The following is an 18,291-nucleotide window of genomic DNA, read 5'->3' on the forward strand; positions in this document are numbered from 1 at the left end:
CTCCGGACCGGCCCGGGCTCCGCCGTCACACCCGCCGCCCGCCCCGCGGTTCCCGCCGGAGCCGGCCGCCCGCGCCTCCCCCGCCTCCTCCGCAGAAGGGACCCCCCGGCGCCCATGGAGCCCGGAGGGACCAAGCGGGGAGCCGGGGAGGTGGCGGCGGCTGAGCCGCGGAGCAAACTCCCGCGCCCCGCGCCCTCGCTGCCCACGGCCGCCGCGCTCTACGCCGGGCCCTTCCCGTTCTACCGGCGCCCCTCCCAGCTGGGCTGCTTCTCCCTGGACGCCCAGCGCCGCTACCGCGGGGACGCCCGCGCCCTGCGCTACTACCGCCCGCCCGCCAACGGCCAGCGCCCCGACTTCGACCTCAGAGACGGGTACCCCGAGCGGTACCGGCCGCGGGACGAGGAGGCGCGGGAGGGCCTGGACCACCTGCTGCGCTGGCTCCTGGAGCACCGCGGCGGGCTGGAGGGGTGAGCGGACCGGGCTGCCCGCCGGCCATCGGGAAGCCCGCGCGGGAGGGCCGCGGGGCTCGGCGGGAGCTCCGGAGCCTCTGAGCGGTGCTGGGTGGCCGTCAGCCTGTCCCTCCGCGCAGGGGTCCCGGCTGGCTGGCAGGGGCCATCGTGACGTGGCGGGGGCACCTGACGAAACTGCTGACGACGCCGTACGAGCGGCAGGAGGGCTGGCAGCTGGCGGCCTCCCGGTTCCAGGGGACGCTGTACCTGAGTGAGGTGGAGACGCCGGCCGCCCGGGCGCAGCGGCTCTCCCGGCCGCCCCTGCTGCGGGAGCTGATGTACATGGGGTACAAGTTCGAGCAGTACATGTGTGCAGGTGAGAGTCGCCCCTGCTCCGCAGCGCGCTCGCTCCCCCGGAGTCAGAGCCCCCACCCTGTTGCTGCTTCTCTCTGTACAGACAAACCTGGAGGCTCCCCCGACCCCTCTGGGGAGGTTAACACCAACGTGGCCTTCTGCTCTGTGCTACGCAGCCGCCTGGGAAGCCACCCTCTGCTCTTCTCGGGGGAGGTGGACTGCACCGACCCCCAGGCCCCCTCCCCGGAGCCCCCCGCCTGCTATGTGGAGCTCAAGACCTCCAAGGAGATGCACAGCCCAGCCCAATGGAGGAGCTTCTACAGGTTCTGGAGGGGGGCTGAGGTGACAGCTGGGAAAGGGGCTTGGGGGAAAGGAGGCGGTGCCCTGAGCCCCTCTTTCCTTACAGACACAAGCTCCTGAAATGGTGGGCGCAGTCCTTCCTCCTGGGCGTCCCCAGTGTTGTCGCTGGCTTCCGCAACCCCGAAGGTTTCGTCTGTTCCCTCAAGACCTTTCCCACCATGCAGATGTTCGAACACGTCAGGGTAAGGACCCCCACGCCAAGGCCCAGGTCCCGTGTCCAGGCCTGCAGGGTGTCCCTCTCCCACTCCTGCCCTCACTGTCTGCCTCCCCCTCGGCCCCCCCCCAGAATGACCGCGACGGCTGGAACCCTTCCGTGTGCATGAACTTCTGTGCCGCCTTCCTCAGCTTCGCCCAGAACACAGTCGTCCAGGATGACCCCCGGTGAGGCACCGGCCCTCCCTCCCCCTGGGCCCCGGGAGCCGGCCCCCAGCCCTCAGCTGCTGACTCCGTCCTCCCCGCAGGCTTGTCCACCTCTTCTCCTGGGAGCCCGGCGGCCCAGTCACCGTGTCTGTGCACCGGGACGCACCCCCCGTCTTCCTGCCCACATGGTACGTGGAAGCCATGACTCAGGAGCTGCCACCGCCCCCCCATGACACCGGCCCCTAAGGACTTATCCTTCCGGGGGGCTGGGCCTGTCTCTGTGCAGTTAAAGCAGACTTCCAGGTGGTGCTCCCTGCTGTGTCTTTGAGCGGTCACCCTGCCAGCACCTCACACACACAGGCGGTTTGCTGTTTTATTGCTATTCACTGGGTGTAGAGGCTGGCTGCAAAGACGATGTCCCTCCGCAGCAGGGTAGCCGCCGTCTCCATCTTGGCGCCCAGCACAGGCTCGCCCACCAGGCGGGCCGCCCCGCGCAGTGAGCGACACATCTCGGCCAGGCGCTGGATGCAGCGGACCACCAGGCCCTCAGGCGTCCCCGAGAGCCCTGCCAACTCAGAGAAGGGCTGTGGGGAAGCAGGCGGGGGCCACATTACAGACCTGGGCAGGCTGTCCCCACCGCTGCAAACCCCAGTCCAGCTACTCACCATGCCCCGGGCCCACTCGTACACAACCCCGACCAGCCCGAAATTCAGCTCCCCCACAAATTCTTCCACTGTCTGGTTCAGGCCGCAGGCCACCTGCACCTCTCCAATGCGCTTGGCCACAGCGCGCACACGCTCCACGCCCTGCAGGGCGAGGGACAGTAAGACCCCCTCCCGCTCCAGGACCAGCGAGGCTCAGGTCGGGAGAAGCCATCCCAGCTCTTAGGGGCGCTTACAGGGTTGGAGAGGTCACGGGCCCGGGGTGGGGCCTGGGAATACTGCAGCCAGGGGCGGGGGGCAGTACCTGTTTGAGGGTACTTGGGAGCTGCTCCCCAGTGTCCCCCGGGCTCTGGCAGACCAGGCCGGAGAGCAGGGCGGCGATCTCCTCCGGCCGCAGGGCACTCAGGGCGTTGTCGAACATGAGCTCAGTGAGCAGCAGCTCGTGGCTGCTCATGGCACAAGCCACACGCCCCGCCAGCTTCACGGTGCCCGCCTCATCTACGTAGCCCAGCGTTCGGAGCACCTGGACGGAAGACGGCGGGTGTCAGAAGCCGCTGTTCTCCCTCACTAGCCCCCACACACTGCCCTCACCTCTACTCGCTGGTGGTACTCGGGGAGCAGCAGCAGCGACTGGTCTGACAGCAGGAAGCGTAGCCGCTCTATCTCCTTCTGCACCTGCCGCCGCTCCTGCAGCCTCAGGTACTGTGGAGAGCCACAGGCAGGGCGGGTCAGCGTCCCCCCGCCCTCCAGGGGCTGCAGGACCGGGCTGACACGGGGGCAGGCAGCCTGCAGGGGACCAGAGACAAGGCTTAGAAGCTGGCCCCCAGGGCCCTACCTGAGCAGGGAAACGGGGGCTGTGCACGCACTGAGCCCCCCGGATCAGCTCCTCTAGCTTCCGGGCCCGGAGTCCCCCCTCAACCACGGACACATCCTTAAGCTGCAAGTCGTTGACAGGGTCAAGGGTGGGGGGTCCCGCCGGGTGGGCCTGTGCCAGGCGCAGCAACTCCTGGGCAGCAGTGGTCACCGCAGCGAGGGGAGGGTCCTTCCTGAGGAAGCAGCAGGTCCTGAGACGTCTCTTCCATCAGCGCCCCTCAGGCTGTGGGCCTCCCAACCACACCCCCCACCCGGGTCCCTCCTGGAAAGGGCCTCCCAGCATCAGACTTGAATTTCGGCTGCTGCCTCTTGCTGAAGTCCTCCAAGATCTTCTCCCCGTTCACCCGGAGCACCCTGGTGGTGATGGCAGCCACGTCTCCGGGCTGGAGCCTGGCCACCGTGTGGTCACAGGGCCCTGGAACAGACGGCAGGGTCCGAGCTCGCCCCGAGGCCTGCCCTCACTGCCCTGGGCACCGGCGTCTGCTCTCACCTTCAGGCAGGAACAGTTTGAATCCCACCAAGTCGTCTGGGTAGGGCACAGCGGGGGCGGCCGGGCGCCCCTCCTGTGGGTCCTCAGACGCGGGTTTATCACACAAGACCAGGGTGGTGAACACTCTGCTGGTGGAGTTGGAGGAGACCTGGGGGACGGGAGGCCCGGACAGGGCATCGTGAGGCATGGACGACAAGGTCGAGAGCAGATCCCACCTTCAGCAGGGATCACGGAGTAGCCACGCAGAGCCCACCCGTACAGACCAAGTCAAGCAAGCAGCGGGCGGCATGGGGGTGCAGGGGAGGGCAGAGGACACCGAGTGGTGGTGATGGGAGGGAAGATGAGGGCACCGCTAGGGTAACTGCACCTCCCTGGGCCCAGACCCTGCATCACCTGCAGGACCACCCCCAGTGCGTTGTGATGCTCCTGACTCTTCACAACCACCACCCTTCCGGCTGAGAGCGACTTCAGCCCGTTGACAGACTCCATGACACGTCGCTGAAGAGCGGGAATGTGCACACGGGAGGAGGAGCAAGTGTTAGGGATGTGGGGACCAGTTCAGGAGCACCCCGGGTGCCACCTGTCTCCCTCCCCTCCCCGTCCCCCGCACGCCCTGCTGACCTGGATCAGGCTGCGGGTTTCTGTCAGCTCCTCTCCCCAGCTGTAATACTCAGGCAGGTCCGCCAGCTGGCCCGTCAGGTCAGGCTCCTCCAGGGCCTCCAGCTTCTTGGTTAATTCAGCCAGAGCCTGTTCGTGGGCCTGGCAGGCGTGAAACGAGTCTCCAGGCTCAGTCGCCACATCCCACCTGCCTCCGCATGCCACCTCTTCCCAGCCGGCTTCCCCGTCCGTCCAGGCTGGGGTACTGCTCACCGACCCCTCACCTTGCTGTCCTTGCGGGATGGGAACTCGGAGAAGCTCCTCTTCATCATGTCCTCCACCCGGAGGGCGTCCACCCGCAGGAGGTTGAGGATCATGGTGTACGTGAGGCGGAACTGAGACTGCAGCTGCGAGGGCTTACCCTGCGGGGCGGGAGACCAGGCTGGGCCCCCTGCTCCCGCCCAGCCCCGCGGACCACCTGCCCGTGGCACCCTGGACGCCCTGCCCGCTCCCCTCTTCTGCCAAATAGGGAGCAAAGTGGACAGATCCCCAAAGGTCCCGCTAGCTCTGCACTCGGTGGGACTAGAGACCGGTCTGGCCCTTGTCTGCTCCCTCCCACCTGGGCTTCCCAGCAGGAAGGAGGGAGCCGGTGGGCGGGAAGGCCGGGCCGGCGGCTCACCGTCATCATGCGGTGCAGGTCCACCATCTCGGGCACGCGGCCCTTGCAGAGCAGGATGACGGTGCCCGTGGGGTCCAGGCCCCTGCGGCCCGCCCGGCCCGCCATCTGCACGTACTCCCCGGGGAGCAGGTCGCGGAAGGCGCTGCCGTCGTGCTTCCGCATGGAGTCGAACACCACCGTCCGGGCCGGCATGTTGACACCCATGGCAAATGTCTCTGTGGCGAACAGGACCTGGGACACGGGAAGGGGATCGGCATACGGGCCCGCAGACGCCCCACGCTACAGCGAGGCATTGGGCAGCTGCGTGTCCAGGTGGCTCCCTCAGGAGCCTGTGCTGCCCCGGGGACCACCACTCCCCGCGGTTACTTCCTTGGCTACCTATTCACTTCTTTGTGCTCCCATGTACCCCCCCCCCCCCCCCACTGTCGGTCGTCCGATGTCTTAATATCGTTTTGTGTGAATATGTTCTTGCATGTTGCCTTGTATGCGTGTAATTTGTAATTCGCATGGAAAGCAGTTGTGTGTATCCTGTTTCCTTCTTTTCCTCCACGGGGTGTTTTCAGCACCCACCGTGTTCCCGTGGTTACACACAACCCCGCTCCCAACTGCGGCAGGACACGGGAGCATCCCTACAGCTCCACCGGCTCTCCCTGAGGGCAGGGGCCAGGCCCCGCCAGGCTGGCCAACCAAGCAAGAGCAGACCTGTTCGCCGGGGCCAGGCAGAGGACGTCTGTGTTTGTATGCAGGACCGGGATTGAGGGTCGGGGACATTATACCTACTCTGGCCAAGGAATGCCAGGGCACGGCAGACTGGCCACCCTGCACGGAGGGTCCCGTAGTCCCAGGCAGGCAGGCCTCGCCGGACTGCAGTTCCCAGATACTGCGCGTCCATCAACATGGGGCGGGCAAGACCCTCCACCAGCGAAAAGGTTCCAGTGCACCGGAGGCTCAGAAGACGGTGAGCATTCATAATCTTTAAAGTCCGGGCACTGCTTTCAGACATAACCCTTTTGTAGACTTAGCAGAGCACAGTGTGGAGCGAGCGTAACTTTTACACGCACTGAGAGCCAGAAACTCCGTGTGCCTCGCCATGATGTGACACGCACTGCGGTGGCCCGGGACCCAGCCGCCACGTGCCCGAGGTCTGCCCGCGGCTACGGCGCCTTTTGGATCAGCCGGTTTCCTAAGTTTCACCGTCTAAGCACTGAAGTCTTAGGAGTTTCAATTTGCATTTTTCCAATGACTTCTATGCTTGCTAGCTTTTTGGGTCTCTCTTCTGAATGCATCCCATCTAAGATGAGGAACCTAAAGTGGGGAGGTCAAGAAGCTACAGAGGGGAGGGGCGGCAGGGGGAGGGGCGGCGGGCGGCGGCGGGCACCTTGACCAGGCCGCGGCTGAAGAGCATCTCCACGATCTCCTTGAGGATGGGCAGGATGCCGCTGTGGTGCACGCCCAGGCCGCGGTGCAGGAGCTCCGACATGTGCAGCACCTGCGGGGACCAGGCCGAGGTCGGGGGCGTCGAGCACCCCGCCCACCGGCCCCCAGCCCGGGGCCCTGCACACCTGGGGCAGCTGCCGGTCAGAGCCGCGGAGGCGAGCGAGGCAGCGCTGCAGGAAGAGGTGGATCTCGCTCTTCTCGGAGCTCGTGGTGAGGTCCAGGGAGGTGAGGCCCGAAGCCTGCTCGTCACAGCGGCCCCGGGAGAAGGTGAACACCACCACGGGCAGCTGCGCGCGGGTGCGGAGGGAGGCCAGGAGCGACAGGTACACACCGCGGTCCTGGGGAGCCCGGCGGGGGAGAAGGAAGTGTCACTGGGGCAGTGCTCACAGCAAGTCCGACCCCGGGGACAAGGGAAGCAGCAGGTGGTGCGAGGTGGAGCCTGCTGGTCCTCACCTGGGCAGGCCCCCCCTGCTGCGTGGGCTGCTTGGCCCCAAAGGTCTGGGCGTGTTTGCTCGTCCTCTCCTTCTTGGCCTCCACGGCTGCGTAGTACCTGGGTTGCACAGTGGCCGTCAGTCCCCTGCTGGGCCCAGCGCTGACGGCCCCCCCCCCCAGCTTACCCCTTCGTGTGGAAGGCGCCTCGGGAGTCCAGCAACAGGAAGAGCTCCCCCTGGGTCTTGGGGCTGTTCCCCGTGAAGAGATAATGCTCCAGGGGCACCGGGCGGGCGGCAGTGCTGATCACGTAGATCTGGCGGCGCTTCAGGCGTCTGAGCGGAAGGAAAGGTCAGGGGTGGGAGCGGGAGGAGCAGCCACATCCCCACCCTCCGCCTCTGGGAGCCAGGCTGGACGGCTGTCCCCGCCATCGTATCTCAACGTTCAAAGTGGTGTGGGCCCAAGCGGCCATGTTCCCCAGCCCACTCCAACCCCTCACCACGGTCAGGCCACTCTCCCGCTGTGGCAGTCCTCGCCCCGACCCAGCCCCTCCGCCCAGCACCCGGGACACACGTCTCACCCGATCCAGTCAGCAAATTCCAGGGCGTTGGGCACGGTGGCGCTCAGGAGGATGATGGAGACGTGGTCGGGGAGCATGATGAGCACCTCCTCCCACACGACCCCGCGCTGGGCAGAGGGAGGACGGGTCATGGAGCTCCCCCCGGAGGCAGAGGCAGGGAGGCTCCGGGTGTGGACGGAGCTGCCGAGCGCCCCCGGGGGAGAACCGCTGGCCCGGCCCCGCCTCCTGCTCCTCACCTCCGCATCGTTGATGTAGTGAACCTCATCGAAGATGACCCACTCCAGGTCCCGGATGACGTCCGAGCCGCTGTACAGCATGGAGCTGGGGGGACGGCAGGCTGACTCCCCGAGGCCCCGCGTCCAGCAGCCCAGCCAGCACTCCCGAGCAGCCTCCCTCCGCGACCCAGACCACCCATCTCTCACCGGAGGATCTCTGTCGTCATGATGAGGCAGGAGGCCTCTGGGTGCAGCTGCACGTCCCCGGTGAGCAGCCCCACGTCCCCGAAGGTGTTGCGGAAGTCTCGGAACTTCTGGTTACTCAGAGCCTTGATGGGGGAGGTGTAGATGGTGCTGGAAGAGGGTGGAGGCGAGCCAGTCACTCCACACGGACTGCGGTCAGCACCTCCCCTCCACCCGAGCCCCCCAGCAGCATGCCGTCGAGCTCGGGCGCCTCCTTTCTCCACCCGCACTGCCCTCCTTCTCCTTCATGACGTGATCTCAGAAAAACTCTGTCCACGGCCCCTTCCTGGACGGAATGCATGCAGGTCACGCTTCTACACTCTCCGCACACCTTCTCGTTTCCTCCCGGGCCAGTCTCAATTCCTCCCCCAAACCTCCCATCGAAAAGATGAAGTAAAGCCAGGCTGGTGTGGCTCAGTGGTTGAGCAATGACCTATGAACCAGGAGGTCATGGTTTGATTCCGTCAGGGCACACGCCCAGGTTGCAGGCTCAACCCCAGGGTGGAGCATGCAGGAGGCAGCCGATCCATGGGTCTCTCTCATCACTGATGTTCCTCTCTCTCCCTCTCCCTTCCTCTCTGAAATCAATAAAAATGTTTTTAAGTAATGTGTAAGAGATGAAGTAAAGCACGGGAAGAGAGGAGACAGACGCAGGAGGAAGCAGGGATGGCTGAGGAAGGGAGGGCTGCACCGGGTCATGTGCTTCTGGGCGAGGGCAATGGCATATTCGGCCACAACCGTCTTCCCTGCCGACGTGTGAGCCGCCACGAAGACGGAGTCGTGCCGTTCCAGGTGCAGGATGGCCTGTTTCTGGAACACGTCCGGCTCGAACGGCCACTGTGGAGGGAGAGCTGGGTGAGGGCCTTCCTGCCCCTGGCTCCTGGGCACGCAGGGCGGAAGGCCAGAGCGAGCTGGGCCGGGACTGAGGTCCAAGACCGGCTGGCGGGCACCTGGCCTGTGGGAGGAGGGGAGATGCGAGGACTGGGCCACACTACCTGGAAGGCGGGCTGGGGAATGAGGCGGTAGAAGTCACCAACGGGGGAGGTGACGTCCACAGGAATGGCCCACTGCTCCTGAGGGAGGGGCTTGGGGGGCTCTGAAGGGGACACAACTGTGGACGCTTCCTGGAAAAGGAGGGGAGATGGGTGACGCAGATACAGCCAGAAAGCTCCCCGTCCCCAATGCTCCCAAGGAGGTCCAGTCTCCCTGAGATCCAAGCCATTCAGCCCATCGCCTGGGGCCAAGGCCCCTCCCTTCCTGTTCCAACTGCCCAGAGGCACCCACCTCCAGCACGAGGTCCTCCAAGCTGCTTGCTCGGGCCAAGGAAGCACGGCAGGGAGAGGCTGGAGCAGTGTCTCCTCTGGGGCCTCCCGGCTGTCCCTCTGCCTCCCCCTCGTCTTCGCCGCCCCCGCCCAGATCCAGGGGCTCTAGCAGGCGGCTGAGGCTGAGCAGCCCAGCAGCTGGAGCTGGGTCAGCTGAGGAGCAAGGCAAAAGGGAGGCCCATCCATCCATCTCTGTCCCACAGGAGGAGGGCACCCCTCTCCACTCCCACCTCACAGCTCACCCTTTGCTGCGAAGGACACGCCTTTCTCGAAGCCGGGCGGAACAGTGAGGAGATCTGGAGGACAGGGACAGGGTCAGGCCGCTGCACCTGACCAAGTCGCCCGTCACACCGACCGAAGAACGCATGCACAGCACAGCGTCGTAGCTGGGGACGGTTGTAACAGTCTTCCGACACACGACAGTACGTTGGTTATGGAAGGGGGACCTTTTCCTAACTTGATCCAAGGCACAGAAGGGCTAACAGCAGCTCAGGGCCCAGACTTGAAGCCCTGCCTCCCAAGGGCCCATCCTGGCACCACCTCACCTTTCTCAAAGTCTATCTCCTCCTCAGCTTCCTCCCGAGTGCTCAGCTCTGTTATGGAGGGCTCATCCATCCCACCTGGGGAGAGGTTGGGCACGGGGATTCATGAGGCGGGATACGGGAACCCCTCCCTGGAGACTGAGGGCTCCCTCCCTTACAATCTCATGCCCACAACGATTACCTGGCCAGAAAGGGTACTGTGTTGGATTCCCCCACAAGGACTGGGAGATGGGCCCCGGTGGCCGGCGCAGAGATAAGGAGGTCGTGGCCGACAGCTCTGTGTTCTCCAGCAGGACCTGAGGAGAGAGATCAGAGCCCGAGGCTGAGCTTGCCTCCGACCTCCTTCCCCAACTCGTGGCCCGAGAGCTTACCTCCTTGAAGCCCAGGATCTGGCCCGTGGTTGGTTGTCTTTGGGCTTGCAGGTCGGAGGGGACTGGGGCACCCAGTACAGTGAGGAGAGACCAAGGATCCATCTTCCTCTGCCATTTTCTAGAGAGAAGGAAGTCATTTTCAAGTCTTCTTTCTCCTGTCTCAGCTTCCTTCATGGGCCCGTCTCCCTAGTCCAGGCCTCTCCGACCCCTCACCGAGCCGAGTGCTCCAGGCCGTGCAGAGGCAGCCAGGCTGGAGACGACAGGAACCACTGCTCTGCTTCTTGCTGCAGATCGGGGGCACAGGGAGGGAGGCCGTGGGGAAGCTGGAACAGGGGGAGATGAGAGAACGGGATGGAACTGGTGTTAGGAATGGCAGGTGACCCAGACAGACTAGGACAACCAAAGTGAGGCGATGTTTTCCAAAGGCTGTAATACTTTACAGGACAAAGGACCTGCTGGCTAATAGCACGGATTTCAGAAGCTGGGGCTGGACCTAGGAATCTGTATTTTTTAAAAGCTTCCCTCACTGATTATGAGGCACACTGAGGTTTGAAAATTTCAAAAGATGAAGAGGGCTAGCATCTCAGCCACCAGCAAGTGCTTGGAGACAGGAGGGACTGCACTGAGAGAAGACACACTGCAAAGAGCAGTTCCCGGGCTAGGACAGCCCCAGAGCGCCCGACCCAGAGCAGCGCCAGGCTGGAGTGTGTCCTGCACCAGGCCAGGCCCGGGTGTGGACAGAACAGCGGGTCATGCTACTCCTGCTGTAAGGAAAGGGTTTTAAGCTCACTGCGGTCCAAAGTCACTCACTGTGCTCTCTGGAGCCCCAGGCACATTCTGCAGCTCCCAGCGCCCAGTGCATCCCAGCTCCACAGCCCGGAGAGGCAGGTCCAGGGGGTCTGGGGGAGGTAGCACTACGGGAGAAAGATCAGAGGTCAGGGGTCAAGGGTAGATTCCTGTCTACTCCTTCGTTCCACCCCCGCCCCCTCACCGAGTCGCTCCGTCTCCATCATCGGGGAGCCACGGCAGCTGCCCCGCAGCCGGAAGTGCAGCAAGGAGTAGCAGTGTAAGCCCCGCCCCCGAAAGGGCGGAAGTGAAGGCGACTTCCGCCACCCACCCGCCGGGGGCGGGGACGAGTGCCTGCGAGCGGCCGCCGGCTCGGCGCCGGGGAAGGCCGGGCGGAAGTGCCTGCGCCGCCCGGTTCCGCGCTTCCGCCCTCGCTACGTCATCGTTCCGAGCCGGCGACGGTGCCCGCGGGCCGTCGCCCGAGACCGCGGCCGGGCGGACGCCCCCAGGTAAGGAGCTCTCCTCGCCCTCGCCCCTTCCCCAGCCCCTTCCTCCTCCCCTTTCCGGTGCTGAGGGCGCGGCAGCCCCCTCCTCTGCAGCTGGGGCCCGCGGTTGCCCTGCTGACCCGGGGGGGGGGGCGGGGGGCCTGGTGCCACCGTCTTGGCGACGGAGGGGTGTTTCTCCCCGGCCCCGCGGTGCCGCTGGGCGCTGGGTCCGCGGCTCCTCGCGGGAGGGATGCGGGGGCCCCACCGGCGGCTTGGCGGCCGCCGAGCCTGAGCCGGGGCTAGGGAGAGGCGACCCCAGGACCGCGGAGAAAGATGTCTTGGGCCCGCCCCTGAACCAGGAGCCACCATGTTGGTGATACCCCCCGGACTGAGCGAGGAGGAGGAGGCTCTGCAGAAGAAATTCAACAAACTGAAGAAAAAGGTGAGGGAGTGTGCTCGCCGGGCCGCGGCTGGTGTGCGGGCGGAGGGGTGGCTCAGAGGCGGCACGGCTATCAGCTGGCCGTGGAGTTGTCTCCCTTCCCCAAGGCTTTGGCCACCTCACGCTGGTGATCCCCAAGTGTAGTTTTTCCCGTTCCGTCGGTGTCCTGGTGATACCCTTCACCTATCCAAAATAAAGCTGTCACCTTCCTCCCATTCTAACCTTGCTCCTTTTCTTCGTCTTCCAAATACGGACCGACCACGTGCAGTTCTTCCATGTGTTTGCCATAAAAAATGTCAGCTCTGCCCCTGGCGGGTTAGAACCTTGTCCTGATACACCAACATTGCAGGTTCAATCCCCGGTCAGGGCACAGACAAGAATCAAAGCAGTAAGTGGAGCAACACATCAGTGTTTCTCTCTCAAACCAATTTTTTTAAATCTCATCTCTGACTTTGCCATTTGCATAGACAAACAGATGCTGTCTTCTTTTTTTAAATATCCTATGTAATAAGAGCCTAATATGCTAAGTGTCCAGTCAGCCATTCAGCCAATCAAAGTATAATATGCTAATGATATGCTAAGGCCGCTCAACCACTCACTATGACATGCACTGACCACCAGGGGGCAGATGCTCCGTCTGGTAGGTTAGTTTGGTCCTGGGGTCCAGCTGATCTGGACAGAGCAAGATGGGCCGGACACGCCCTGGAACCCTCCCGTAGTCCCTCCCGAGCTGGCCAACCTCCCAAGTCCCTCACCGGCCCCAGTCATGCACTGGTGGGGTTTCCCGGCCTGGCCTGCTCCCTCTCACAATCTGAGACCCCTGGGGGGGTGTCAGGGAGCCAGTTTCAGTCTGATCCTGCAGGCCAGGCCAAGGGGCCCCACTGGTGCATGAATTCATACATTGGGCTTCATATATATAATATATATATATACATATATACACACACACACACACATATATATATGTAAATTTTTTTTTTTTTTTTAAATTTCAGAGGAAGAGAGGATAAGAGAAGTGGGGACATCAATGATGAGAGAGAATTATTGATCTGTTACCTCCTGCACACCCCCTACTGGGGATTGAGCCAGCAACCTGCACATGTGCCCTGACCAGGAACGGAATCATGACCTCCAGGTTCATAGGTCATTCCCAGCCAGTGAGCCACACCAGCCAGGCTCTTTAATTCTTTCTTGAAAATAATTTCTCCCATTTCTTTTTTCCTGCATATTCCATAAGTCAGGTCTCTGCTGATGTTCACTTAGTCTGTTAGAATGGTCTCTAAACACGTTTCTTAGTGTGTGTTTTTAACAGACACTCTTATTAAAATGATCCATTGGAACCACCAGACTGTCCTCTTTCTCAGAATCCTTAAGTAGTTTCACATTATTTGTGGAACAAAATCTTAAGTTGGTATCACTTTTTAGTAAGATAGAACTATTCCCTAGTCCCAAAACATGCATTCCCAAACCTTATATCTGCATCTTTTTCACACTGTTTTCTCTGTGGAAAACACTCTTTTTCTCAGTCTCTGTTGTACAGATTTTACCCAGGGTCCAGTGTAACATCAAAAAATTTTACTTGCTCTCAAGCAGTTTGCATCTCTTGAAACATTCTTGACAATTTAGTCCAGACATTGTAACTTTCAGACTGAGCTTCTTGCGCAGGAGGAGCTGTGTCTTGTGCGTTTGCATGTCCTGCAGTGAAGCAGTGAAAGGCGTGTTCTTGTTAGTGCCCAGGAGCTGGCGGGTGAAGCCCCCGAGAAAGGCCTATGCCTGCTTGCGCTTATACCCGGAGCTCTGGCCCATGATTGAATTCCTCGTCTGCACCTTCAGAAACTCGATCCTTTGGGGAGTCACTGGATGCCTGTTTGGGTAGCTCAGGTGTCCCTGCCCTGCAGATGCCTAGGCTGCCCCGGCGAGCCCCCCAGGAGCACTGCTGCGCTGTTTTCCTGAGAAAGGGGGCGCTGGAGTGAGGTGCCCGGGCCTTGGGGAAGGATCTGCTCAGGGTGGCCCTCACCAGCCCCTCTCTCTCTCTCTCTCTCTCTCTCTCTCTCATTCCCAGAAAAAGGCATTGCTGGCCCTGAAGAAGCAAAGCAGCAGCAGCACAGCCAGCCAGGGCGGTGTGAAACGCTGTGAGTGATGGGAGACTGGAGCACAGGCTGGCCTCTCCCACCTGGCCGGCCTAACGCCTCTTTCCCTCCACCCCAGCGCTGTCAGAGCAGCCCGTGGTGGACACGGCCACCGCAACGGAGCAGGCGAAGCAGCTGGTGAAGTCAGGAGCCATCAGTGCCATCAAGGCTGAGACCAAGAACTCGGGCTTCAAGCGTTCTCGAACCCTAGAGGGAAAGTTAAAAGTAAGCGCAAGCAGAAAGCTAGTCCAGGGACCCTTGACTTCAGGGGGCATCCCTCCGCGTTGGAATGCAGGCAGGTTGAGGGGAAAAGGAATGCCTGCTCAGTCCTGGCAAATTGTCGGCCACTCCGAGCTTCTGGTGGTTACCCAGAAAGTGGAGACAGCGGGGAACTCCTAAGTTCTGCACTTTGCAGTCTGGCTCCAGTCCATGTGTGAGAGCTCTTGGATTGTGTTCTCAGGAGGTGAGCAGGCTGAAACGTTGAGAAACACTTAAGTACTTTACAGGTATATTAGGGTCACTTATTTTAAAATACCACATAATCAAATAAGAAAAGTACAGCCCTGACCGGTTTGGCCAGTGGATAGAGCGTCGATCTGTGGACTGAAAGGTCCCAGGTTCAATTCCGGTCAAGGGCATGTACCTTGGTTGAGGGTACATCCCAGTAGGGGGTGTGCAGGAGGCAGCTGATGGATGTTTCTTTCTCATCGATGTTTCTAACTCTCTATCCCTCTCCCTTCCTCTCTGTAAAAAATCAATAAGATATTTAAAATAAAAGATAGAAAAGTACAAAGGAATTAAAAGGAAAAAATGATCGGCCAGCAGAAGGCGAGAGGGCTGAGGGAAGAGGAGTCCCCTCCCTCTGTCCCATGGTTGCCGCCTCCTGCTCCCACTCTGAGCTAGGTCTCTGCCACCTTCCAGGACCCTGAGAAGGGGCCGGTCCCCACTTTCCAGCCATTCCAGAGGAGCATCTCTGCCGATGACGATCTGCAGGAGGTAACGCTCCCGCTCCTTTGTCCCTGAGGGGGGCCCCATGCCCGAAACGAGGGGTTCTCCTAACTGAAACTTGGTCTCTTTCAGTCGTCCAGACGTCCCCAAAGGAAATCTCTGTATGAGAGGTTAGCAAGTTAGAAATGGGGCTGGGTCCGGTGGCTGGAGGGGCTGGAGGGGCTGGAGGGGAAGGAGCTGGGCGCCAGAGCGAGTGCTGAGTCTACGGGGTCTCGGAAGACAAGGTAAAGGCCCCCTCTGACGCTCACTGCCTCCCCTAGCTTTGTGTCTTCCAGCGACCGGCTTCGGGACCTGGGGCCAGATGGGGAGGAGGCAGAGGGCCCAGGGGCTGGTGACGGCCCTCCTCGGAGCTTTGAATGGGGCTACGAAGAACGTGGCGATGCCCGCTCCTCAGTCTCCCCTCCCCGAAGCCGCAGCCGGGACCGCAGTCGTGAGCGGAACCGGGACAGAGACCGAGATCGAGACCGAGACCGGGACCGGGACCGGGACAGAGAACGGGACAGAGAACGGGACCGAGACCGGGACCGAGACCGAGACCGGGACCGGGACAGGGAACGAGACCGAGAGGGCCCTTTCCGCAGTGAGTGGGCGTGGCTGGTGGGAAAGTGGCTGCAGCTAACGGGGACTCTTACCGTGGAGGGTGAGGGTGCATCTGCGATCCCACAGGGTCGGACTCGTTCCCTGAACGCCGGGCCCCTCGGAAGGGGAACACGCTCTACGTGTATGGGGAAGACATGACGCCCACCCTCCTCCGGGGGGCCTTCTCCCCCTTCGGAAACATCATTGACCTCTCCATGGACCCCCCCAGAAAGTAAGGAGGACGTCGGGCGAAATGGTCAGTCCCGGGAGGAACGGGTGTGCGGCCTCGGCCAGCCCGTCCTCTGCACCTGTAGCATCGGGCTCCGCTGAGGAGAGCCACGTCCCTCTACTGACCCTGTCCCCTCTCCTCCAGCTGTGCCTTCGTCACCTATGAAAAGATGGAGTCAGCAGACCAGGCCGTTGCTGAGGTGGGACTTCCCAGATCCGCTCCTCCCCCTCCTGCCGTCCCCGTGTTTTCTGTAAAGTCCTAAGAGTCCCTCCACGCTCGCAGCAAACCTTGTTCTCGATCCCTGCTCAGTCCCCTCCTAGGATGGCAGCTCATGGAAAGGCTCCTTTGGTTTGTCTGTAACGTTCCCCCACCCTCTGCCCCAGCTCAACGGGACCCAGGTGGAGTCCGTGCAGCTCAAAGTCAGCATCGCCCGCAAACAGCCCATGCTGGATGCCGCCACCGGCAAGTCTGTGTGGGGCTCCCTCGGTAAGAACGAGTTTCCTCATCCTGTCCCCACCCCTTCTTGTTCCTCACCCCTTCTTGTTCCCCTGCATGCCCTGGGTTCCCTAGAGGTCTGGGTCTGGGAAAGGGAAGGAGAGTGGTCAGGCCCTCGGTCAGTTGGAAGTAGGAGGAGAAGAGAAAACGGTTGAAAATAACTAACTGAGCAGGCCAGGCTCGTGAGGAAGAGGAGCATCTCGTGGCCTTGTTCGCTTTGAGGTGAAGCGTCGTTGGTTTTATAAAATAAGCATTTGGAATAGGAACTGGAACACAGGTGAGAATGAAGACATTGTCACCTGTATCAGGTGGCTACAGAATGATGGTATCACCAGGGGGGCTGACTTCTGGAGAAAAAATGACCCAGGACTGGCTTGGGAATATCCAGGGAATTGGGTGGAAGCAGAGTGCTGTTCTCCGTGCCCCGCTCGTCCCAGCCCTCCTGACGGGTTAGGCCAGGGGGAATGCAGCAAAGGAGACAGCAGGAGGGCCAGGGCCTTTTACAGAGGCCACGCTTTGAGAAAGGGCATGGTCAGCATTGTCAGGTACAGAGACCCCAAAGATTGGGAGCTGCTGCCGGGAGTTCCCGGTAGCCCCAGAGTGGCGGGGATGAGGGGAGGGACACACTGGAACAGGGAGACGAGGAAGGGGACAGAAGGGAAGAGAAAGCTCCGGCCACAGCTCCCCAGAGAGCTCTGTCGGGGAGTGTAGGGCTTCTCGTTTTAGCGGAAATACACTGAGTGGCCAGATTGTTAGGATCTCTGAATGCATAACAATCTGACGACTCAGTGTGTATCCTATATGATAAAAGGCTAATATGCAAATTGTCCCCTTGACCAGGAGTTCAACCAGCAGGCAGGCAGGCCAACCGCCATGTCCTCTTCCCTTGGCCAGGCTGGCTGGACCCCACCCGTGCACAAATTCATGCACCGGGCCTCTAATAAAAATACACACACACATACACACACACTGAGTGGCCAGATTGTTATGCATTCAGAGATCATCATAATCTGGCCACTCAGTGTAGATTTTCCTGGCCAAGGAGTGGTGCATAACAGGGTGTTCAGAGCAGAGTGGCCTTCCAGATAAAAGGAATGATTCAGAGAAGACAAGTATGTCAACAAAGGACTATAGAGATTTTCTAATTTTTAATATTTTAAAAAATATTAATTTCATAGAGGAAGGGAGAGGGAGAGATAAAAACATCAATGAGAGAGAATCACTGATGGCTGTTTTCTGCACACCCTACACTGTAGATCAAGCCTACAACCCAGGCATGTGGAATCTTAACTGTGACCTTAAAGTTCATAGGTTGTTCAACCACTGAGCATACCGGGCCAGGATAATTTTAATTTTTAAAAAAAATATATTTTATTGATTTTGTACAGAGAGGAAGGGAGAGAGATAGAGAGTTAGAAACATCGATGAGAGAGAATCATCGATTAGCTGCCTCTTGCACACCCCGACTGGGGATATGCCCGCAACCAAGGTACATGCCCTTGACCAGAATTGAACCCGGGACCCTTCAGTCCCCAAGCCAACGCTCTATCCACTGAGCCAAACCGGTCTCAGCGATAATTTTAATTTTTGATGTATTGACTCAAAGCAGTCGTAAGCACCATTCAGATGTGTCAATAACAACATCTGCTGTTTTTCTAAGAACAAACCATTTCTTATAGTGTCCCCATGTGCCGGGGTGATGTGATGGTTTGGCAGCCACTGGCCTAAGGGGCTAAGGGGAGGCAGGCCTCCGGCCACCAGAGGGCAGCACAGAAACGGCTTCCAGGAACCAGAGGCCAGGAGTGAGGTGGCCAGACTCCGTCTGGGTCTCACCAGTGCTCTCCTTCAGGCTTTAACGAATCTTTTCCTCCCTCCCTAGCCGTCCAGAACAGTCCTAAGGGTTGCCATCGGGACAAAAGGACCCAGATTGTCTACAACGACGATGTCTACAAGGAAAACCTGGTGGATGGCTTCTAGGTGGCGGAGCTGAGCTGCGTGTGCCCCGCCTGCCCCGACACTGGTCTCAGTAAAGCACCGAGGTGGAAGCCCACACATCTCCCTCAGCCTCTGCTTTCTCAGCACTTGGGGTTGGGTTGAGCCTTTGACAGCAGCTGTTAGGTTTTACCTGTTTGAAGCACGATGGCCAGTGCACCTTCCCCACTCCCGGCCCCAAGGATG

The 18,291-nt window shown here is 60.8% G+C and overlaps 3 protein-coding genes across 4 annotated transcripts; 2 read left to right on the forward strand and 1 right to left on the reverse strand.

Annotated features, from left to right (window-relative positions):
• The first annotated feature begins 18 nt into the window (after positions 1 to 18).
• Positions 19 to 4,067, forward strand: DXO (decapping exoribonuclease). 2 transcript variants are annotated; one of them, XM_036414054.2, is made up of 7 exons: positions 19 to 467; positions 590 to 825; positions 907 to 1,126; positions 1,210 to 1,345; positions 1,450 to 1,544; positions 1,625 to 1,711; positions 3,930 to 4,067. In XM_036414054.2, coding segments are annotated over exons 1-7 (1,128 nt in total). In that variant the 5' UTR covers positions 19 to 114; the 3' UTR covers positions 3,931 to 4,067. The 2 variants fall into 2 exon arrangements, with proteins under 2 accessions (XP_036269947.1, XP_036269946.1); XM_036414053.2 differs by lacking the exon at positions 3,930 to 4,067 and having other exon boundaries at positions 1,625 to 1,831.
• SKIV2L (Ski2 like RNA helicase) lies at positions 1,883 to 11,099 on the reverse strand. Its single transcript, XM_036414045.2, has 28 exons — positions 10,955 to 11,099; positions 10,774 to 10,877; positions 10,177 to 10,286; positions 9,964 to 10,081; positions 9,774 to 9,888; positions 9,596 to 9,670; positions 9,293 to 9,346; positions 9,013 to 9,203; positions 8,724 to 8,852; positions 8,420 to 8,565; positions 7,693 to 7,839; positions 7,507 to 7,591; positions 7,271 to 7,377; positions 6,879 to 7,025; positions 6,715 to 6,811; positions 6,387 to 6,599; positions 6,203 to 6,313; positions 4,825 to 5,055; positions 4,430 to 4,567; positions 4,170 to 4,307; positions 3,942 to 4,046; positions 3,549 to 3,696; positions 3,347 to 3,473; positions 3,021 to 3,231; positions 2,777 to 2,887; positions 2,490 to 2,708; positions 2,189 to 2,329; positions 1,883 to 2,107 (listed from the first exon to the last, which is right to left on the reverse strand). Exons 1-28 carry the CDS (start codon positions 10,974 to 10,976, stop codon positions 1,907 to 1,909), a joined length of 3,741 nt encoding a protein of 1,246 aa, XP_036269938.1. The 5' UTR covers positions 10,977 to 11,099; the 3' UTR covers positions 1,883 to 1,906.
• A 29-nt stretch (positions 11,100 to 11,128) lies between these two features.
• Positions 11,129 to 18,160, forward strand: NELFE (negative elongation factor complex member E). The gene is made up of 11 exons (XM_036414055.2): positions 11,129 to 11,258; positions 11,594 to 11,676; positions 13,736 to 13,805; positions 13,882 to 14,027; positions 14,724 to 14,798; positions 14,883 to 14,920; positions 15,071 to 15,390; positions 15,477 to 15,621; positions 15,763 to 15,817; positions 16,002 to 16,104; positions 17,993 to 18,160. The coding sequence occupies exons 2-11, from the start codon at positions 11,602 to 11,604 to the stop codon at positions 18,088 to 18,090; spliced, it is 1,125 nt and encodes a 374-aa protein (XP_036269948.1). The 5' UTR covers positions 11,129 to 11,258; positions 11,594 to 11,601; the 3' UTR covers positions 18,091 to 18,160.
• Positions 18,161 to 18,291: the final 131 nt, after the last annotated feature.

Source organism: Pipistrellus kuhlii, unplaced genomic scaffold, assembly GCF_014108245.1.
Source record: "Pipistrellus kuhlii isolate mPipKuh1 unplaced genomic scaffold, mPipKuh1.p scaffold_m20_p_5, whole genome shotgun sequence".
Taxonomy (NCBI): Eukaryota; Metazoa; Chordata; class Mammalia; order Chiroptera; family Vespertilionidae; genus Pipistrellus; species Pipistrellus kuhlii.